Source organism: Schistocerca serialis, chromosome 6, assembly GCF_023864345.2.
Source record: "Schistocerca serialis cubense isolate TAMUIC-IGC-003099 chromosome 6, iqSchSeri2.2, whole genome shotgun sequence".
Classification (NCBI taxonomy): Eukaryota; Metazoa; Arthropoda; class Insecta; order Orthoptera; family Acrididae; genus Schistocerca; species Schistocerca serialis.
In genome coordinates this window covers 482,925,497-482,949,749 of record NC_064643.1, presented here as the reverse complement: position 1 = coordinate 482,949,749, position 24,253 = coordinate 482,925,497, and the positions used below count along the sequence as shown (strand labels likewise).

The following is a 24,253-nucleotide window of genomic DNA, read 5'->3' as shown; positions in this document are numbered from 1 at the left end:
CGAGGCAAATGGAACAATTTGAAAAGCTGAGGTCTGCCATACAGTTCTGAAACTTTACGTGCTTTTAGTCTGCCTTGTTGGTTGATTGAAGGTTTGAAGCCGTCGATCGAGGAGGTGGCGACAGTCACTCATTGTCGGCCGTCGCTGTTGCAGAAGCTGGATGTTGGCGCGCCTTCTTCTCGACACGGTCACCAGGCGAAACGGGCTCTTGATGTGCGCCAGCTAATGCTTCCCGTCCGCGACACCGTGTCAGAAACTATCATCGCGAGTCGAGCGCAATTACATGCTGCCAAACCCCGAAAGCGCGGCAACTCGCGGGAGCGTCACACAACACACCTGCTCCACTCGCTACTCCAGCCAGATTCCCTCTCTTGCTCTGCCCGCGCTCCACGCGGCAGAGTTAACACTACCAAAGATCCTACACACTTTGATTCTTCACACGACCTATCGATGTAATCGTTCGATAGCAGTTTTCCCTAGGCAAGACCCAGCGTAAAAATACAAATAATCTTTACACAACAAACCATTTATACATCGACATAAATGCATAAATGTATATATACAAATAGTAAAACAATTACAATATGTAAAGACACAGAAATATCATATATTCAGGTAGCAAAAATAAGGAAAACAAATTATAGTACAATAGATGGAAATAGGAGGATATGCATTTCCGGCGTTACAAGCTATCAAAACTAGTTTCGCTTGTAATTTTTGACTCGGCCGTCTCTGGACCAGTGTCCCTTACCTCAGTAGAGAATTACCGAATGAGGCAGTCTAGCTAGTAGGACGCTGACCTCATATTCGGGAGGATGGAGCTGCTCTGTGTGGTCATCCTGATCCGGGTTTTCCTGAACCGCTAAGGCAAATGATGGGATGGTTCTTTAGTCTAGGCCACTGCCAAACACCTTTCCTATCCCCATAGGCTACCTGTTCAATCCTCTTAAAGCACGTTGTGTATGCTGCATGTTATATTTTGGCCTATTGATTGGCTTTGACGAATCTTATATCATTGTGAGATGCTCTTGGGGGATGAATAAAGAAAAATAAAATAAAATATTTCATTTGCTTAATACGTCTTGGGTAAGGCTGGAGATGATATGATATTAGCTACTGACCCGATTGAGCATTAAACCCGTCTTGCACATACCGTGGGTCGCAAAAGTGTCGGATTCAAATCGGCAAATTTTTGAGAAATACAGAAGAAATTAGTGAAAAGCATAAGTTATTACATACTCAATTTCTTTAAATAATGTGGCTGAACTGCTACACCAGTTACACTTATTGACACAAAAGCCGTATTAATTAAAAAAAACCTTTAAGAGCAGCTAATAATATTTTAGAGGAACGAATTAGAATTTTGTTTGGCTTAACACCCAACAAACTTTTTTCAGAGCATTTGCCCACTTGCAAAACGATAAAGAATATGCGACTAGTTCGCTGTTAGTTTCGTATTCCGTAATTTATATCGTCTTCCGAAACGTATCCTTGCGTATCATGGCTTTTACGCTCCTTTTAGTACAGCGGCCTTCGCATGTTGTTTTCCTGCGAGAACGAAAGGTAATCTGCCGCGCCGTTAGCAATTCCCATATTAAAACTGGACGATCAATGGAAACTGTGTGATTTTCATCTACAGTAATGGAAAAAAAGCATTGATTCCGCTGCTTGTGACGTTATCACAATCAACTCGAACGCAATGACAACTGTCGCGCTTTGTTTAGTGCTACAGCTGTTCGCAGAATGCCGCTTGTGTATCAATGCGCGCTGTGATCTTGACTGAAGCGGTATTTCTGTCAGGCGGCAGCACTATCGCTTAGCAGTGCCGCAGTAGCCGTTGTGGCTGGCGTTGGCAGGTTAGGGATTTTCTCTGAGCTCTTGCTCAGCTGCTATTGTTCGTGTGCGACAAAGTTATCTTTTCGGAGTTATTTTACGTGACGCGTTCGTGTGCTGACGCGTCGCGCCGAAAAGTAATTGGCGCAAGACGAGCTCCAAGTACTGAGGAGAGTTTGAGAGAGTTTCTGTGACTACGTAACAGAAAGCACGAGAGAACAAAAGCTGGCAGCCATTGCTGTGGGGATCTGCTCAGTCGCAGTGTAGAAACTGGAGTTTTGGGGACTGGCGAAATATCCCCCCTTTAAAATTTTGTGGTGAACATAATTCGTGACAAAATTGGACTGTGTTTTACAAATTTAAAATGGCGCAGCAACCCACAAGCAGTGCAGTTAGAGCCCTTGCGCTTGAATACAAGAGCTTACAGGAAGAACCAGTCGAAGGCTTCAGGGTGAAACTTGTTAGAGAAGAAAATATGTTCGAATGGGAAGTTGCGATATTTGGACCCCCAGAGACTCTTTATCAGGGTGGATACTTCAAGGTGAGTAGTGCTGCGATCATAACATTGAACTACAGTGCGTTTTTCAGATATTGGTCTGCAGTCAGCTTGTACATTCGTTTAGACATTTATTACTACGTGGTACGGAGAATATGGTTCAGTAAACCTGAATACGGAAGTTGTTCACAGTGGCTTCCAACAACACCATTAATGGTATAAAATAGTGTTCTTTTTATTTCGAAGGAAAAGATTAAAAGATTCGATTGTTCGTCGCTAAAAGGCTTACTATATTTTACCGAACGTTCTGTTGACTTAGGGGCGGTGACATGGTTTCAGGCTTACATTGAAGTTTCATTGTTATTTCAGAACAATGCACTGTATAAAGTTACATCGCTTTCCTTCTGCATCGTATGCACTTCAGGGTAAGAAGAGTGTGTGCGCCTCGTTTCCAATAGATATTTGGTGTCCCAAGTGAATATTTTGTTGAAAATCTACTTTTGAGACGCAGTGGCAATTCGTAACACGCGGTCATCGTGATTTAAGTTTTACGTGTTTTCCGTGATTCACTGTAGTCGATTGCAGAATTCACTGCTGCAGAGGTCATGACCGATTATATTCTCACCCTTGTCCAATCCGAGTTTGTCCCATCTGTAATGACTTCAGTGGACGTTTAATAATAACTATTTTTCCTTGGAAAAAGTACACGGCCGATTTCCTTCCTCGATCAGTGCTTACGCTCCGTCGCTAATGACCACGACGTCGACCAAACGTTAAACCATAATCTTGTTTATTTAATGCCGAGTTATCAAGAACTAGTCAGCAAGATTTGATTAGGTTCGTTTGACTTGACCTTAATTTTCTTTAAAAAATTTTAATAGTTTAGGAGCTATCGCTTCTAATAAGCTAAGTATTATTATGACAACCCCAGCAGTCGATTGCATGGAGATCGCAGTGATACGTATATAATACGTCCACTTGCCCTTAATGAACTGACGAATGTACAAGAAATACAAACAAGAGCAGAGGTAGAATATTTTGATAACTTCCCCCTTGTGTAAATTTTCCAGTTCGCTCAATATGTTTCTGCCCATAACATATTTAAATTCCGAGGTACCTTACCAGGATCAGGACCTCTTCGCTGTTGAAATCTCACAATGCAGTGCTTTAATCGACTGTTGACACTACTGAACTGTCGAATGTAGTTCTCTCATTATGTTATATAAATTACGCTTTAAGGTAAGAAGAGAGATGTGATACATCATAAACACCACTGAATAGTTCACCTGCAGCTTAAAATTACCATTATAGTAGCATTTCATTTGGTGATCTTCCGAGACAATAAAATAGTTTGAAGCATTCTGACAATCCTGCAGACTGCCATAAGTAACTAATTTTACAGTACGAAGAAAATAGAAAGTAAAGAGCGTTAAAAACCTCATAGGTATACGAAGGTAAAATAAAGCGGCTTAGACTTGTATTTGCAATTCAGTGCGTAGTAACTTATAGAGGCTTGTGGACAACTAAGGATTTTTCAATATGTGAAATATACAGTCAACTGATTGCATTGCAAGGGTATCTTTATTCGAAGGAAAGACGCACAAATAACCTAACGTTAAAATTGTAAACACAAGTGATGAGCTAAATAGCTCAAATCAAAAAATAGAAAATATGGAATAAAGTCCACCTTGGAAACAGTTCATCCATTTGTTGACTCACTTTAACTGATTCCTTCTGTGAAACCACTACTGGTCCCACCAAAAGTCCTGTACCCCTGGTAATGGTTTCTTTCTTGGGGTTGACACACAGGAACAGTGAGTTAAGAGCAGTCATTGGACTAAAGTGGTATGTTTAGGTCAGCAGTTGCTAAATCAAATTGTTAGATTTAATTAATAGGCTGTGATGGGGTCTCATTTAAACATGTCTAATGTCTGCCTTTATAACAACCCATACTTGTTTAACAGTATTTCTGTTGGCTGGGAGGACTTTATTCCATATTGCATACTTTGACTTGAGCTCATTATGTATGTTTACAATTTTAGCATCAAGTAATTTATGTGACTTTCTTTCTTGAGAAGATACTCTTTATGGTACTGAAAACTTGGTGTTTTTACAATAAACTTGTGCAACCAGTTGGCTGTGTATTTCATATATTGAAAACTACTGCTGTCTGCCATTCTTGAAATTGTGTTTGTTTATATTTGGTCATAAGTTGTTATTGTTTGAAGGTTGGGAATTAAACACTTGCTTAGATGTGACAGGGACCGTGAAAGTAAACATCCACTGAGAGTGGCACAAAGAAGAGAAATTGTAACAATCAAAATGACTTAACAGATACTGTTTTTTACACTGCAACTTTAAAACATACGTATGATTGTGCAATAGTAGTATTAGTTCGTTGTGTATACCACAGTATCAGTGTTCATAAAAATGTGTTGTTATACCCTTATTTGTGTGTTTGCAGAAGCACCTTCATGCTCTTTATTTTTTACTTAGCAAATCCTACATAAAATTAGTTTTTTCATTTCATCCCTGTAAATTTTTCATTCCTTTCTCAGAAGTTGAGGAGATTAAGAAATAACACCCAGAATAGGGATAACAGCACCAACCATTTCTGCACTTCATCTTTACAGTTCCCCTTTGTAGTACTTTGAAAATTGTTTCCTGCCACATTCATTTTTGTTCTTGGATATTGTTTCAAAATGACATGTCTTGAATTGATACCTGTGTCTCTACACATTTTTAGCATGTTGTAAATAACAGAGCATTTATCAATACAAAATGAAGCATTGATGTCAAGACAAAAGAAATCTGGCACTAGTTGTTCGTAAGGAAGTTCATAATTTACAGATTGTCGGGTTTTGCTTCAACGATAGTGACAGTGTAACTAAAATTTATACACCTAAGAAAAAATTGAGTGTTGAAAAATTGGTTTACATGTTGTAACAATAAAGTTACTGAGAACTGCACAATTAAAGTTGAGATGTATGCTTCCTTTAAAAAGAACTTTAGCTGAGTTGTTACTTTTTGTGACATTCTTGCTTCTTAAATGTTTTAGAGAAGTGAGTTTTCAGCTTGAAAGTAGTAAATATAGGAGTTAATTCCTTCCTAGCAACATTTGGTAAAGTCTGCTTACCACCATTCAATCCTGTTTCACCTGCCACAAATCGTGAAAAATTGTGTCCTTTGGAAATAGAGGTCCATTAGTCTTGTAAATAGAGGAAGCATCACTCCAGAGGTTTAAATAAATTAATTTAAAAAAATCTACGAGAAGGATGGCAGTTCAAACTAGGTATTGCCACCTGTCTCTCCTTCTCGCCCCTTACCATTTTCTGGCATTATTTGTCACAAAACTAGTAACTAGTTTTCTTCACAATTTGTTTGAATCAAACTTTTCTGCGGTAGCCTCCAGATGAGTTTCAGCTGTTTTGTAGAAAAGGTGAGGCTGCATGGTCTCTCTGTGATACACTTAGAAGCGTCCTTCACCCCCTTTTTTCTGTATATTGTGTGATTCTCATTTTTGGTTTATAAGTAAAAAACAACAACAACAACAACATTCTGCTTCACATTGCTATTTTATGATACATTTAGTGGATTTCAACAGCTTTTTTTCAATGTTTAACTTTCAAGATAGAGGATGTTTGACAATTGTCAAGGGAGGTAAACAAGCTGCAGGAGTTGCAAAAAAATAATGAATTTAGTAGGTGAGCTGCAAAGATTTTGGTATAATAGGCAGCATCATGCACGGACACACAATTTGCAGCCGGTGTAGATCATTTTCACACACAAACTGCACAATGAACCGTGTTCACTGTTTAGGTTGATAGCATAGTACAAGGATTAAATGAGGTGACTCAGTGATAATTGGCATTGGAGTCTTATTTTGGAGACGTGAGATGAATATTTTTTACTTTGGGTTGTTTTTTATTTGAATTTGTTGTTTTACTACGGCACTGAAGCAAATATTTTAAGAGTTTCATAAACGAATCGGACACCTCTTCTCTTTTTACAAATTTGCTGATGCACGGCCCTATTGCATTAGTGTAATACGTGAATGATGGTGTTTCTCCAGTGTCTGTATTTACACATCACAATGCCCTTCAGATATGCATGCATGCCTGAAGGAACAGACATTGTTCTGATGATTGCAGCTGCCTCGATAGGCTAAAATGACAATGAAATATTGGTTCTCCCTGTGTGAGAATGAAAAAATATGCAAAGGTAAGTGTTGTGGACTTCGTGAAATGTGGCAGTTTGGCTGGGTCCTGGAGATGTTAAGGCGACTGCTCGCGATAAGCAGGAAATCCGCATTTGAGTCGCGGTTTGGTACAAATCTTAGTCACAAACTGCTGACTTCAATCCAAATTTGTAACATTCGAATCCATTTCACATCAGTATAAGCTATTAAGCTCTTCCTTTTTAGAACTTGCTAATGTACAGATTAATAAGATCTATTTGCAACATAAACTGAACGCAAGATAAGCTGCCATTATATAGATTAGCCGTCAGGCTTCCCAGTAAGATTCTATAACCGAAGCAAGGAAGGAAGGACTGTTTCTGTTCATGCTTCATTCAGTTGATTACGCCATTTAATATCTATTACTTAGTGCAAGAAATGGACAATGCTAATGTAGTTTCTTTTTCGTTCACTTTGAAAGATTATTAATAGTCCCTTTCTCGCCCACACAATTGATCCTGGTTGATAGCAGTTGTGTGGGAAGGTATGGAACAGCATAATTTTCAGAACCTGGATAACTGTTAGCCTAACGTTTGTAACAAGAATGAAAAACATATAATCACTGAATTCGGAGGGTACAGTATCTTATTGCATTTGAGGATTTTATTCGCAAACGTTAAGATGATGCGTGAAGAAAGAAAATAACAGCCACTTGCTCACTCTTGAGATGAGTAAAAACATACACGAAAAGAATTTGCCGTGCGTACTTTTGGTTGCTGGGTGAAGCGACAAGTAAGTTACAGCCGTAAAGAGTACCTTGCGAATGCGGTAGTTGGTACGCGTATGTTATCAGCCTTGTCGAGACTGGCTCGGTGCTGTCTTGTGCCATCGTTCAGCGGGCCGTCCCGTTAATACTAGTACATTGGCCGCGTGCCAGGTGACGGCGGTACGGCCCGCCTGCGTGACTGATGCAGAATAATATGATTCGTCGTCATGGATTTCCACATCCAAATTGGAGTAAGCCAAGCCTTCGGCTTACATACGAGCAACGCCCAATCTGTTGGTTTTTCGACATTTAGTTCCTGTTGTTTTTTTACGGTTCTTGAGAAATTTTCTGCTTTCGTCAGCAATGCGCTACCTACTGCGTTTCCGTTTTTGTACAAGCCTAGTGCCCGCGTAATTTATTTTTTGCATTTTTTTGTCAGTATTACAGTAGCAATTTTTTAAAAATCTTTTATAAACACTTTTGAAATAACATTACTTTCATTTAGAATCATATTTTATAATAACACACGCCATGCATATCAATTTTTTTTTTAGAAAATGCGGTAGTCGTTGACCGCTTTACCATAACCCATAGTTACAGAAACACAAAAAAGAAAATTTTAAAGTCATAAAAGACAGAAAAGTGCTACTAACCAACATAAATGGTTCAAATGGCTCTGAGCACTATGGGACTCAACTGCTGAGATCATTAGTCCCCTAGAACTTAGAACTAGTTGAACCTAAGTAACCTAAGGACATCACAAACATCCATGCGCGAGGCAGGATTCGAACCTGCGACCGTAGCGGTCTTGCGGTTCCAGACTGCAGCGCCTTTAACCGCACGGCCACTTCGGCCGGCTAACCAACATAAAAACGCAGTCTTCCTGACATAAGCGAACTGTACAAAACGTTATGGAGCTATGCCATACCACAGAAACACTAACAAGCTAAGTATTCAAAATGAAATACTATTTTTTAAAAGTAACGTAACAGTAACACACGAGTAGTTTCTATTGAAACAATATTTTTTAAAATTATCAGTGTCTTATTTTGGTCTTCCATTCTACCCTCTCAGGACTGATGTTTCCATAGGCGCATGGGAAAAAAAATCTCACGTTTTGTAGGTTTCATGCCTAGTCAGTGGTAAGTTTACAACTGTACCTTAAGAAGTACAGGTCCAGTAATAAGGTACTAATAATGCTTTTGCCGTCACAGCCAAAACTTTCGTTAGATACTGATGGCAATACAAGAAAATCTACGCGTCTTCTACCTTTCTAGTATTCATTCCCAGCGACCTTTATAAAAATTCATCAGGCTGGTCCAAGAAAATGGCCTATTTATGTTAAGAGCACGGTGAAGTTACCTGTCTTATAATCCAATTTTGACTTTTCATTGGTTTTAATGAGTTCAGGCGGATACAAGAATAGATATTTCGCAAGGTCGCTTGTCTATTTGAGTACGCGTTCAAAAGGGAGTAAAATCTTTTATTCTCCGTGTTGCTTCCTCCATTCTCAGCCTTCGAGAACCTAATATTGTAATCATCTATACTGCGTCTGACAATAATTGAGTCATGCACATAGTGGTAGGGAAGTAGGCTTAGTTTAGCAGTGTGCATCGAATTTGACATGGCCTTCCTCTTTACCGTTCTTGAAACTTAGGCAAACGTTGTTTCTAACCTGTACAATAGAAGTAAGGCGCGATGTCACGTAGTGCTCGATCAAACGAATGTATCGTAGCAACACAAGGGTCTTCATGGCTCGTTAGCTATAATTACTATTAAACTATTTCGTGACTGAAGTGGCACTGTCATTAGCATACACTGAAGTACTATCATTAGTTAGCCTTGCAGTGGTAAAGATGTTCACTTGGGAGGGTAGTGAGAATATATCCACTGAATTATGCTGGCATATGACACGTATTCTCTCTTCATGCTGCTTGCCATAATGACTTTTACTATAGCAAACTGATAACTGTGATATCTCAATCTGCACATATTGCTGCTGGGTGTATTAGTTGTTACATAACTGACAAACTACACAAATCGCGCTCTAGAAAACAGAAAAAAATTGGTTGCTATTTTTGGAAACAAAACTCTTTTCGAAACTCTGCCAGAGGAAGTTTCATATCAGCGCACACTCCTCTGCAGAATGAAAATCTCATTCTGAAAACTCTTTTCGGTTTCCCTGTTTTAGATGGTGCTTTCAGTGATGTCAGTCAGTTTTTTCAACGTTGGATTTTCATTTCTAGTGAACTTGACAAGGTTGAAACCTTACTCTCAAAGCTTACTGGTTGATGTCTTTTATTTGCGTGGCTGAGTACAGCATGTTTCAACATACACATTCGATGATGATCAGAATTCCAGATTGTGAAAGGACTCCGTGATCTTCGAACACCTAGTTCTTGCTTGCAACTCTGCTGTAATAACGTGAGGATAAAACCGCCGTTCATTGCCTGTTACACTACTCATCCACAGAGACGCGCCAATTTTGAAGTTTCAGGGCATTCAACAAACTTCTGTGGCAGGCGTTACAAGAGGGGCGTTGTGCATCACGGAGAAGTTACTACTGAAATGTCGAGAGAGCATTTTCAGGGAAGAGCCGGACAATATGTTACTTCCATATACATCTCTATAAATAATCATAATGAGAAATTAGAGCGAATGCAGATGTTTACCGACAGCCATTTTTCCCACGCACCATTCACGAGTGAAGCAGGTAATGGAGGATCAGTTAGTGACACCAAAATTACCCTCCGCCACTCACCATTAGGTGGCTTACGGAGTATGATGTAGTTACTCGACGCTAAGAAATACTTGGCGGTCTCAAGGTTTTTGGTACCCCAAAATGAGTACAGCTTACTAACATTAATGTAGTCGTACGCCATAGTATTAATAGCTGGTTCTTACTACCTTGAGGATTTCCTATCTTTTGTGATATACTCCAGTCTCTCTCACATGATCAATGATTATCATCGAAGCTGAATTTGCCACTCTGAAGCTCTCTGAAACTTTGTAGATAAGGTAAAGTGATGAGTACACTCTTGATGCAGAGGAAGAGATTTCCTCGAAAGTCGTCCACCTCCCACAAAAAAAATCCTTATTTTTCCTTCTTGGTGAGAAATGTTCTCCTCTTCGCTGACCAGACTCCTAAAGCAATTGTAATAGGAACAACAAAACCCTTATTTGCAGCACATGTTTGAATAGGATCCCATATTTTAAACGAACTTGGTAATTGTGATGTTAATTGTGATGTCTTTATAGCCTTTCGTATGCGATAGAGACCTATCTAGTTACCTCCCTTTGGGACCATATAAAACTTAGGCCCTCACTTCTTAGGCAATACTGAGACTGTGTATGTTATCACCTCTCATTATATATGCTTGGACTTGCTGTCTTGCCGGCCGGAGTGGCCGAGCGGTTCTAGGCGCTTCAGTCTGGAACCGTGCGACCGGTAAGGTCGCAGGTTCGAATCCTGCCTCGGGCATGAATGTATGTGATGTCCTTAGGTTAGTTAGGTTTAAGTAGTTCTAAGATCTAGGGGGCTGATGACCTCAGATGTTAGGTCCCACAGTGCTCAGAGCCATTTGAACCATTTTGAACTTGCTGTCTTCCTGTAAACGTTAATTCCTTACCCAAATGATACACTGACTTCCTGGTTGAATCACCTTGTAATTCTGCATAATATTCATAGATGATGCGTCAGAGCATTTTTTATCGATTTCCAGTACACAAGAAGCGTCCTTCTCGACTACGCTTGACAAGTATACAATCGAAGTTTCACTGACGTTTTTCGGGTTTCGGGAAGGGCTTTCCTTCGACTCGTTTTCTCACTTGTGTGCTGTCTAGTACATAGTCGTTGAAGCCATTGTACAATATGTTTTCGATGAGTATAAAAACTTCGTTCTGGTATAAACGTTGTGCAGTTGTATCAAACCATCCCGGGTTCGATTCCCGGCGGGGTCAGGGATTTTCTCTGCCTCGTGATGACTGGGTGTTGTGTGCTGTCCTTAGGTTAGTTAGGTTTAAGTAGTTCTAAGTTCTAGGGGACTGATTACCATAGATGTTAAGTCCCATAGTGCTCAGAGCCATTTGAACCATTTTTTGTATCAAACCAAACCACTTTCCCCATCTCAAATTTTTTGAACAAATCATCGCTACTCCGTTAGTCATTGCTCATGTTTCGCAGTCCTTTCTTCCATCCATCTCGATGTGACGTTTATGAAGTCTGACAAACCCTGCACCGGGTCGACGTTCTCGGACAACTTAGCAGTATGCTGTGCAAGCCACATTCGCGGAAGGGTTTTGTTTTTCTGATCGTGTCTTACCAAACACATTCTTGCTCTTCGTCCTTTCTTACATGTAGGGTAGTGCGGCCGTTCCACTTCGTGAAGAATAGCAACGCGTGTCAGCGTTTGAATGGCTGGCATAGCTTTTGTTTAGAGTTGCGTGCTACACGCGAATGAGACGACGGAAGATTAGGGCGTGTATTGTATTGTTCTGATGGTTCCTGAATATCGTGTGCCACTAACTAGTTACGTGACGAATTACGTACTAGACACAACAAAGAGCTCTATGGTTTGTGCCTAGAGCCCTTTAAGAACGAAAACGTCAGTCTGTAGTGGAGTTAATGTAACGTTACTCTGGGTTACGGCTTTTGGTAATCAGAACTGTTCATGTGCACTGTGACAAGTTGCTGAATTGCTCGCGTAAAATATACCCTTGGAAATAAGACATTTCATGACCCGTTTCGTGATTGACCGTCACTCTGTATAGTCCTGTTTTTTTTCCAATTTATGAATTCCTGGACTACAAGGCAGGAAGTAAACCAGAAACAACACAAACTCTAGTCAAGTCTGCATAATAGTTGTAGACGCCGCGAAAAACAAAACTATTGCGGAAACAGTAGGTTTAGAGTAAGTTTGGCCAACCTGCACTGATTTCCACGATGTCCCTAAACATTTCAGGCGAAAACGGTCATGATTCTTTCAAAAATCCTAAGACACTCCTTTCCTGGTCCACTTTCCTCGTTGAAAATAGGTGTTAATTTTGTTTGGTTACTTGCTTTTTAACTTGAATTGAATCAGTCTTTTTCTTTCTTTGCTCAGTTCGTTGCGTGCCATAAGCAATAGATGCACGCTATTCGCTCCACATAGACATACACTACGGAACATGTCGTGGACCACATCAGTATGTGATATTAAAGGGAGTGAGTGATCTTTTCGAACTCCCGTAGCGCCTCACTTCATTTTTTTGGCTATTTGTTTATGGAGACCTACACTACAGCACAGAGCATAGAATGATCCTTTGCGAATCAGAAAGTTGGACCAACCCTAGAGTGGTTCCCGCGCTGGAATAATGACATTTGGTTTGTTTGGTAGACGGTTCACCCTGTGCGTGTATTTTGTTTTGGAGCACATGTCTTCGTCGCTCAAGCAATATCTAAGCGTTTCTACCGTTTCTCCGTTAAGATTTAAAGTCTTAGAGAGCAAGGACAGAGATGCACTAGCTCAGTTGGAGACAGGAGAAAACAAAATGAGAAAAGGGAAATGAGAATACACGAATCACAAAAATTAAGATTTTACTTCCCACTCATTCAGCTTACATAATTATTCACGTTCGCCATTTCAGAACATACATATATACGTACACAATATGTTTAATGTTCTAATTTCATACTTGGTATCACGTCACGCAAGTCTTTCAGACCACCTCTAAAAGCGTGGAGCGAACAGTTCTCCACAATATATCTTATTGTCTGTTGTTCAGCATCACACAAACGGGCGGCACCTCACGACTACCCCACTTTTTCAAAATGTGGCCACATTTCCCTCGTCCCGCTCGGATTCTGTTGTCTTGACTATTCGTAACGCCTGTGCAGGCTTCGTCGATTTGTTTTGAATTAGGTGAGTGTTCTGTATGAATGTTCATTCCAGCGTTTTTTCCACTTCTCAGTGACATCGAAAACGTTTATGATCTGAAGATCGATCCATGGTGGCATGCGTGACTTCTGAGATCCGGAGTAACGGTATTACTTCAAAGACCCCCGGTTAAACTCAATTATGTTCATTTTGACGAAGATACTTTTAAACTTCTTTGAACTAACGCGGACCTTAATGTAGGCGGGTAAGTACTTCGTGAAAGCGCAAGTTGCTTCGATCAAGAAACTAAAAAATAGTCCAGCCTCGATAAGTGATGCTTCTGATACATATCGACAAAATATGTCGATAGTTGCGGACTATCGGTTTATATACGAATATAACAACAATGAGTGTATTTTCTGGGCGGGAAATAGCTATCAGATTTTGCTGCTGGATTTTCGTCCACTTGCATTAGTGTGAGCGCTGTGTTAAATTTAACTGTCTCTGCTGTTGTGATCTGAGAGCGAAGAGGAAATGAATAACAATTCTGTTTCTAGGCGTGTATTCCAGCTTTATTTGGGACTGTGCATAAATTTAATGACACTGTAAGAGTGCAGTGCCCCAAGCCATTGCAAGAAAGACGTGAAGATTATAATATAGGTTGTAGTAGGTATGGAGAGATGGCTTGAAGAGGCTTGTACAGGAAAGAATAACGTAGAGAGCTGCATGAAACCAGTCTTCGGACTGAAGACAACAACAACAACAACAACAACAACAAATGGTATATGTAATAACTTATGACGATACGCGGTGTCCCAGGACGAATGGGCAATATTTAGGGACATGACAGGAACAATCATTAGAAGCAAAAATGTCCAGTAAACATGGGCTCCAAAATTTATATCTTAAGAGATATGAGCATTTGATCATCTTCGCTACTGTAAAACATCTCGTCTTCTGAGCAAATGGTCATACCTCTTATGGTATACATTTTAGAGCCCGTTTTTAATTGAGTTTTCTGTTTTGATTGGTGGTTTCTGTCATCTCCCTGAATATTGATCATTTCCCATGGGACTCCATGTATAACTGGTTGAACATAATCGTTAATTACTGTCAATTTGCGGGATCAAACCGCTTAAAAGCCTCCAGGTGTCAGTAGAGATTGTAAACGACTATGTCCCGTGACAACCTACACTTCTACAAACCACTTCGACCAGCAATGGCAGATTTTAAACGGTGCAGTTGTTAAGAGGGAATGTGGAGCTGAGTTGAAATCCCATCATAATTTAGGTTTGCTCTGATTGTATTTGCTCAGAATGCAACAAACCATGTCTGTTTTATTACAGTGCCAAAGGGGCTCTTTGGTCTGACAAGACCATTGCTCCAGAGTTTAACAGCCGATTGTTAAGTTTTGTCGAGGGCAGACTCGGCGGTAACGGTAGGTGTATGCCTATAAGCCGTGTCGATCGCGATAATCAATTGTTTCTTTCCGTATTTCTGTATTTCATTTATGAAACAGCCTTTCAGCTTGTTGCAGTGCATTTAAACTGAAAATTCTTCATATTCTTCCTCCTTTTCTTATGAAGCTATTCCCAAGAACAGCATTAGATTCGTCTTACTGACTCGTCATTGTTTCTTTATCGTGTAAAGCACAAAAACACGGGAGGCGAATGGAATACAATACAATCCGTAATAAGAAGGCTGCCCGTCATATTAATCATACCGCTTGGTTGCTTGTAAGCGGATTCTTGGTGGCCTACGCAGACGCCTTACACACACATCTGCGTGGCCTATATAAAAAGGAACATTTTTCTTGAAAAGAAAATAGTACACCCCCAGGTGTATCTTTTAGACTAACACGAATTCTAGAATAATTGAGAGCGATGGCCTCGTAAAAATAGTTGCTGTTCTGACTTTACTGTATTATGAAATTGCAACTAAATTTGTAGCGGCGGCTGTGACAATTGACCTGTGTCTTTGGAATAACTCCAGCTGTTCAATTCGTTTGACCCTTACGTTCCAAAGAATATTGTGTATTCACTTAGCAGCTGCTTTCTGTATTTAAGGTACAGATGTCATAGCGCTCCAGTCCTATTCAAACTTGTCTGTCGTCCACGTCCCCGGCATTGCAACGAAAACGGCATATAGCAAATGTAGCTAAGCGACGTTACCTCTGACACAAAGCGCTGTTTGTACAGCATCTATAATTTTACTGGTTTTTTGCATTAGTCGAGAAGTTAGGAATAAGTGATGTAGCAGGTAAGTTACGAAAACTACGATACGTACAGTGCGTGCGCCCCCCCCCCCCCCCCTTCCCGGTCGTCGTCTTTGTTGTTGTGTTTAGGGTCTCGGACTAGTGCCAGATCGGCCAGAGTCCGTAAACTGTGATAGCCGCAGCAGCTGACACACTCAAGAGCAATAAAATCTAGACAACCGATGTTGTTCTTCAGGTCGTTTCCTTCGTCCTGCACACATCGTATCAAAGTAAGCATGTAGTACGTCCACATCACGTAAGCTTAAAACGCTGGCACCATTTGTCCACATTGCCCTCGAATTGCCATTTTGTTAGTCTAAAAGGATTGTACGAATTTCCAATCACCGACCTGATTTATGTTGATGGGGTTTGTAGAGCACAAGTAGGACTTGAAACATATGCAACTCTCAGCCGTTTTCTACAATCCATGTTCGAAAATGTGGGGCGTGCTTATATACCAACGTCTCAAACGTCATGGGATACCTCCTAATGTGATGTCGGACCTCCTTTTGCCCGGAGTAGTGCAGCAACACGACATGGCGTGGACTTAGTCTATTGAAGTCCCCTGCAGAAATATCTAGCTATGCTGGCCTCTATAGTCGCTTTAACAGCGAAACCGTTGCCGTTTCAGGATTTTATCCACGAATTGATCTCTGTTATGTTCGATAAATGTTCGATAGGATTCATGTCTGGCGATCTGGTTGACCAAATCTTTGGCCCGAATTATCCAGAATGTTCTTCAAACCAATCACGAACAATTGTTAAGTGACATGACGCATTGTCGTCCATAAAAATGAAGTCCATTAATGGCTGGGAATGGTCTCCAAGTAGCCGATCATAAACAATAATCGATTCAGTTGGACCAGAGGACCCAATCCGCAGCATTATGGAGTTACCACCAGGTTGCACAGTGCCCTGTTGCAACCTGGAACCATGGCTTCGTGGGGTCTGCACCACACTCGAATACCACTATCAGCTCTAACTATATGAAATCGGGACTTATCTGACCACGCCACGGTTTTCCAGTCACTAGGGTCCAACCAATATGGTCACGAGCCCAGGAGAGGCGCTGCTGGCGATGACTAAAGGCACTACGTCGGTCGTCTACTGTCATAGCCCATTAACGTCATATTTCGCCGCACTGTCCTGACGGATATGTTTGTCGTACGTCCCACATTGAGTTCTGCGTTTATGTCACACATTGTTGCATGTATATTATTACTAACAACTTTACGATAACGCCGCTGCTCTCGGTCGTTAAGTGAAGGCCGTCGGCCAACACTTCGTTCGTGGTGTGAGCTAATGCCCGAAATTTTGTAATATCGGCACACTTTTGACACTATCTATCCTGGAATATTTAATTCCCTAACGATTTCCGAAGTGGAAAGTCCCATGCGTCTAACTCCAGTCTGTTAATTCCCGTCGTGCGGGAAATCTTTTCACATGAATCACCTGAATACAAATGAGAACTCTGCCAATGCACAGCCCTTTCATACCTTATGTATATGTATATGTGCTTATATCTATCCCACGACTTCGGTCATCTCAGTGCGTAATTCATGTGAGCGCTTGTTTTTGAGGAGTCCGCCGCCGAGCGAGTAAGCGCGTGGTTTCATAAGCTTTCTGGTTCGAAACTCGCTGTCAGTATTTGATTTGTTTCCATTCCCAGCCAAAAATGTAGAGAGAAATTTTTGTAAGTCGATTGGAAATAAGACAAAGCGCAAGAACTTTCGATCGAATAAGTAACCTACGGAGCACAGCACAAATCTGGATGTTACTGATCGTTGAAAGACGTAAAATAATTCTTAGTGCGACGTGTGTGAAACGTAATGAACGCCGATGTTTTGCTTGTGCGTGGTTCTTTCACTGTGTGTATTTGTTAACATACATGATTTGCATTCACAAACAGTTCTCGGTCATTACACAATTTCGTGGTGTGCTGTTAGAATTACGTGAAAATAAAAAGTACCGGCAGCGAGATTCGATCCAGACACCTCGCACTTCTGAAACAAAACGCTTACTTGCTCGGCTGTGGACTCCTTTAATATTACAGACCATACAAAACATATGCTTACAAGCACACCTACAACTTTAAAGAGTATGTTTTCTCGCCAACTATTGAGAGTTGGCGTATTCCTGTTTACGTATGTTGAAGTGCTAGTCGTGCGTGAGGGGAAGTTCGTATGGTCCCATTGCGAGCATGGTAAAATGGCCGCCGACACTTGAACGCTTATTAATAGATAGCCTACTTTACATCCAAGTAGTTGATGTTCAAAAGGAAAATGATCAGCACTAATAATATAGGCGATAAAAGAAAGTTTCCAGTTAATTTGGAAGGGGTTTTGGCATCTAGCTTTCGAATATTTGTGCGCATCAGGTGTGTTTTCTTTTGTGTATAACAAAGAAACTGTAATAAACATATTTTCCTCTGATGTGACTCTCACCTTATTTTAGCTGTGCTCAGGGTTGTTTCTGCATTTAATTAACTTCCTTTTGAATTTAGCTGTCATTTTGGTCTTATCGATCACCAACACTTCATTATTAGTAGTACCCAGAAACTTATATATGGTAGTCAGTTGTAATTTTTGAAGTTTTCTGTACCCTGTAACTCTCGAGTCAGGATATTGGATTTTCGTACCCTTCAGCAAATTTCAAAACTGTGGCACCAGCAGATGAGTATGTGTAAGGCGAGGATAGACTGGATAAGTTAAATGTGCGTGCTAATAGGAAAATGTGCACGCGAATATATTTATGTCCAGTTGTTGATCGCATGGTTCGAAAGTGTGATAGCCGAGCAGTATCATCATATCCTGATATGAACGCGAACTCTGTTACTATTTTAAATTTAATAGGATAATTCTGCATAATGACGTCTTCCACGTTATTGCCAGAGCTGAAGGTATGTACAGTTTCCTGCGCCGAATAAACCTCCATTCTGCCTCTGTAGAAGAACCAACTAATACTGTTGTTAAATTTGACTACATCGCACCTCTAGTTACGCAAAATAGATTCCGACACCCTGGTAGATGTGTTCTTTGATTGAGTAAGGCACTCGATACAGTTCCGCACGCCGCTTATTGAACAAAGTACGAGCGTACGGAACATCAGACACTGTATCTTTGGATTGGAGATTTTCTAACAAACAGAACGCAAGAAGTCATTCTCATGGGGAGAATCTTTAGATGTATAAATGACTTAAGGCGTATCCCAAGGGAGCGTTACAGGTCCATTGCTTTCCTCAATATGTATAAATGATACACTAGACAACGTCAGAAGTTCCATGAGGCTTTTCGCGGGTGATGGTGTTATATACAGAGAAGTCGCAAATTTTTTTTTTAACAAAATGCAGGAAGACCTGTAGAGGATCGACATTTTGTGCAGGGAATGGTAATTGACCCTAAACATAAACCGTAAGGTGGCTCGCGGAGTATAGATGTAGATGTAGATGTAGATAAACAAATGTAATATATTGCAAATACATAGCCATTTATTGTATGTTCACACAATTGCAGAAATCACTGGAAGCAGTGACTTTCATAAAATAAAAGAACGCGAAATGGGTGATTTAAAGTGGAACAAACATATAAAACGAATCGCAGGAAAGGGATATGGCAGACGGAGATTCATTGGACGATTCTTAGGAAATGTATTCCGTCCACAACGGAGGTAAATAACAAAACCCTCGTTCGACGAATTCTTAAATAATGCTCGTCAGTGTTGAATCCGTGCCAGATATGATTGTTGGAGGAAATAGGATCCAAAGAAGAGCAGTGCATTCTGTTACAGATAAATTTAGTAAGCGCGAAAGCGTCATGGAGACGAGCAACCAACTCCAGTGGCAGACGCTGCAAGAGAGGAGTTCTGGATCACTGTGAGATTTACTTTAAAAGTTCTAGAGCGTCCGTTCTTACAAGGGAACCTCCCCATCTCACCTCCCTCAGATTTAGTTATAAGTTGGCACAGTGGATAGGCCTTGAAAAACTGAACACAGATCAATCGAGAAAACAGGAAGAAGTTGTGGAACTATGAAAAAAATAAGCAAAATATACAAACTGAGTAGTCCATGAGCAGGATAGGCAATTTCAAGGATAGTGTATCCATAGGAGCGCCGTGGTCCCGTGGTTAGCGTGAGCAGCACATGGTTAGCGTGAGCAGCTGCGCAACGAGAGGTCCTTGGTTCAAGCCTTCCCTTGGGTGAAAAGTTTAACTTTTTATTTTCAGTTTATGTGACAAACGCTTATGTTTTCATCACTTTTTTGGGAGTGATTATCACATCCACAAGAAAACCTAAATCGGGCAAGGTAGAAGAATCTTTTTACCCATTCGCCAAGTGTAAAAGTTAGGTGGGTCAACAACATATTCCTGTCGTGTGACACACATACCGTCACCAGTGTCGTATAGAATATATCAGACGTGTTTTCCTGTGGAGGAATCGGTTGACCTATGACCTTGCGATCAAATGTTTTCGGTTCCCATTGGAGAGGCACATCCTTTCGTCTACTAATCGCACGGTTTTGCGGTACGGTCGCAAAACACAGACACTAAACTTCTTACAGTGCACAGAGACGTCAATGAACGAACGGACAGATCATAACTTTGCGAAAATAAAGAAAGTAAACTATTCACCCGAGGGAAGACTTGAACCAAGGACCTCGCATTCCGCAGCTGCTCACGCTAACCACGGGACCACGGCGCTCCTGAGCTCACACTGTCCTTGATGTTGCCTACCTTGCACATGGACTATTAAGTTTGTATATTTTGCTTATTTTTTCATAGTTCCACACAACTTCTTCCTGTTTTCTGGATTGATCTGTGTTTAGTTTTTCAAGGTCTATCCACTGTGCTAACTTATAACTAAATCTGAGAGGGGTGCGATGGGGAGGTTGCCTTGTTAGAAGAGACAACAATACATTGCTTACTCCTACGTATACCTCGCGAAAGACAACGAAGACAAAATCAGCGAGATTCGAGCCTACGCGGAGGCTTAACATTCGCGACTGTAGCAGAAAAGAGGGAATTACAGTGGTATACAGAACAGTGCTTGCGTAGAATAGATGTAGAAATCTTACTTCCAATAACCATCACCTGCCCTTGTGCAGTTCTCAAATGATTGACAGTTATCAGAACAGGAGTCGTGTTTCAAATCTGTTTACGAAATCGCCAAAAAAGTAATCAACAACTATAAAGTTGACCTAGTGCCCATATGTGCATAGGGACGCAGTTCGTAGCCCGCGTTATGAAAGAACCAGTTACATCTATTGGTGAAGAACATGTAGCTTGTGAGCCTCCTGCCAGAGAGGCCGGTGTGTATGCAAGAATAAAAGGGACGCATGCAAATGCAGCTGCTGTTTCAGCTTTACTTATTGCCCTTACGAGACACAGTGGGTTAATCAGAGGAAGTAATCGGGTCAGCTATCAGAAGACGAACATGCACGAAACAAAGGGCTTTGTATGTGCGTCGCAGACGGCTTCCCGTTACGGAGCAAACGGTGGAACGGTAAACGGTACAGCGGCCGCCTTCTCGCCTCCCACACCACCCGCTACTGGCAGAGGACGCGTGCCCCGCTGCGCGGCTGTGTTAGTCACTCTGGCCCCGGCCACGTGATCAATACGACGGCGCTCCACGGCCAGCAGCCCACCCTCGCTTTCATCATCCTCATCCATCTCGCGCATTACTCCCTGGTTTGCTCTGCGTCGGGGACAAAAGCTGCCCGAAGCGGGTGCAGCAAAATTAACTCTACCGAGTAGAGATCTTCCCGATGTCGTTACACGTACTTTGCAGGAATTAACGAAGACCGTGTATGAAGTATCTAGAAGGAAAGTTTCAGCCTGCGAGGAAATGATGCCTGGCATTTAACTAACGTTTAAATATACGTATGTCCCTGTAATTGCGTTATACTAGCTCCGGAATCTGCCGCCGTGGTACTGGAACGTGGAGTGCTATGGGAACAATTGGTAGAGGAGGAGAACATCGGAAAACTCAACCGCTGCATGGCAAAGGAAAAAAAAAGCTTTTTGCAAGCTTGCTTTCTGTTCGTATTGGATACAGGAGATAAATAACTTTTGGTACTACTATTAGATATTTGATCGATATCATTCCTTTGCGATTACGGAATGTAAGATTCGTACGGGAAGTGGTGTGCTTGTGACTAAGTTAAAATAAATTAAGAAAACTTTGTCAGCAGACCTTTTACTTCACACGAACAAAGGAACAGATAAGATAAAGTGGCGGGAGTTTTACACGGACAGCTTCGACATTTCTGTCTTATTTTCCCGTTGCGGTACACTTTTGAATGCCAATATCTTTCACATACATTATCGCTGCTCCATTTTGCCTCAAATGACCGAATCGGAATAGTGCGCCAGTCTGTTTGCCCTTCTTCGATCTGAAGTGGGGAAAAAATAATTTTATTGATGTCATCCTTTCCTCGGTCGAGTGGCGACACGGGATAACTGAAATGACTTGGATTTCGTGTTTGCATAGGTGGAAGAGTTACCGTGATTCCGTTGCTGTGGAAGTTTTCTCTGTGTTTCGGAGACGCCATTGTGAAACCAGTTAGTTTCTTCGTCCGATTTAATGGAATGTTAAGGTATGAGCTATCCGCTTTACATGCTCTTGACATATTCATGGCTTTTATTGACTGCCGAACTTGGTAGCATGTCATAGGCAGCGGTGATACAAAAACATGTGAAAAACGAATACTATCGAACTAGCATAGTTATTCGTCAGAAGAGTGTAGCTATAAACATAGTCTGTTGTAGTTTTCAGTTCGAAGACTGGTTTGGTGCAGTTCTCACGCTTGTCTATTCTATACAGGTGGCTTCATCTCCGAATAACAACTGTAACCTATAGCCATTTGAACATGCTTACTGTATCCATCTTTCGGTCTCCTTTTAAAATTCCCCCCCCCCCCCCTCTCCCTCTCATCTCACTATTGCCACAAATACCTAAATTGACAGTCGGTTGATGCCTAGAATTTCCTATTGACAGAGTCCTTCTTTTAGTCAAGTAACGCCGCAGATTTCTTTTCTCTCCAATTCTGCTCAGCAACTCATTCCCATTTAACCCTTAGCATTTCTGTATAGCACTACATTTCAGAAGCTGCTAACTCTTCATATATGAACTGCTTGTCGTCAATGTTTCACTTTCGATGACTTCTCAACTCTTACATTTCTCTTCTTTTCTTGCCATTGCCAGTGTACCTTTTATATCCTCCCTACCTTGGCAGTCATCAGTTATTTTACAGCCCAAATAGCAAAACTCATCTACTACTTTGTGTCTCGTTCCCTAATCTAAGTCCCTTGGCATTGCCTCATTTAATCCAACTACATTTCATTACCACTATTGGCTTTTGTTAATGTTTTATCTTATGTCCTCCTTCCAAGAACTACACATTCCATTCAGTTACACTTCCAAGACATTTGCTGTCTCTAAGAGAATTACTATATCATCAACAGACATCAAATTTATTATTTCTTTGTCTTAAACTTTAAGTCGTAGTCCAGATTCATATTTGGTTTCCTTACTTGTTGCTCAGTGTACAGATTATTAAAGATGTAGGTAGGCTACAACTTTCTCCCAATCTCTCCTCAATAACTGCTTTCCTCTCATTTCCTTCGACTCTTACAAAAGCGGTTCGGTTTCTAGACAGGCAATATGTATGCTGAGAAAAAACTGCAGCCCAATTTGCGTAGACGTATTAATCTTTATTAAATGAGAGTAAAGCCAAGACTATTGCAAAATATTTACTGTAGTCTAATGTCGGAGACATGTGGGCAGTTCTGGTACGCAGATTTGTTCAGAAGGAGATAAAAGATTTTGCTTGTAACCATTTAAGTCGGACCTTATCATAACCGAGCTGAGATGTACCAGTGACGCACAGGCTTCTCGAAAATAATCTCGGTAGTAGACTGACTCTGTCGTCCGGTTACACATCTTGCCAACTTGCGTTTCACCAACATTCATTGCCAAAATTTGCCTCTTGCCAACAGCTTTGTGTTAGCTCGGAACTAAAGTAGCTGGGATAAACCTTGCTTGCTCTCAGAATTTATTTTTGTTTCCATTGGTATAGAGTGTGACACACAGTTTGGAAATACTTTGTCCATGCGGAAATCCCGAAGCCAAGTCACATCACGGTGCGAATTTTGTATCAAACTGCAAACGACACGTAAGCGGGTGGCGACCTGTAAACAAATAAAAGTAGTATGAAAAGTTATCATTTGTATTTTGATGAGAGAGTGGGGGAGGAGGGAGAAGATTGAGTCGGTTGATTGTGGCTGAAACTGTGTGACCTTGTAAATGAGAAAGCTCTCTTTTAAGCGTAGGTTCAAATTGCTTGGAAGCTTATAGCCTTTTGTCAGCGAACTTGTGTAGCTTATTTTAGTGTAAACAAATTTGAAGGTTCCTCATTTTTACAGTACACTCTTTCTCTACCCGACGTAGGCTGCCCAATGCAAGTGGAAAAAAAATGAACACATGTAGACTTGTACGATGTCATAAAGTTGTCTTAAACGAAAATCGATTTGCAGCACTGTCTACACAGGAGGATTACGTCAGAGTATTTGCACATAATTTTCTAATTTATTTCTACAGTAAAAATTTTAAATCACATTCTCCAATAGTCATCTGGATTTTTGTAGCGCGTAGCCCATCGATGTACAAGCTTTCAAATACTAAAAAAAATTTTTTTGTAGCATCAAAACACATTTGCACCGCGACCTTGTCGGGGATGAGTCGTCGGCGTCTTAAATCATCTTTAAATGGACCAAAAAAAAAAATGGAAATCAGGAGTGTATCCTGGGTACCTCCACATAGAAGTGCATATTATGAAGAGTTTAATTAAAAGATGCGGACGGCGATATGTGGACGCGA

The 24,253-nt window shown here is 40.9% G+C and overlaps 1 protein-coding gene across 1 annotated transcript in view; it reads left to right on the top strand.

Moving 5' to 3' along the window:
• Nucleotides 1-1,807: 1,807 nt before the first annotated feature.
• LOC126484109 (ubiquitin-conjugating enzyme E2 R2) overlaps nt 1,808-24,253 on the top strand; it is an 82,186-nt gene continuing 59,740 nt past the window's right edge. The window contains exon 1 of the mRNA XM_050107487.1: nt 1,808-2,374. Within this exon, the coding sequence (XP_049963444.1) occupies nt 2,198-2,374 (177 nt within the window). The 5' untranslated portion in view covers nt 1,808-2,197. The remainder of the gene's footprint in view (nt 2,375-24,253) is intronic.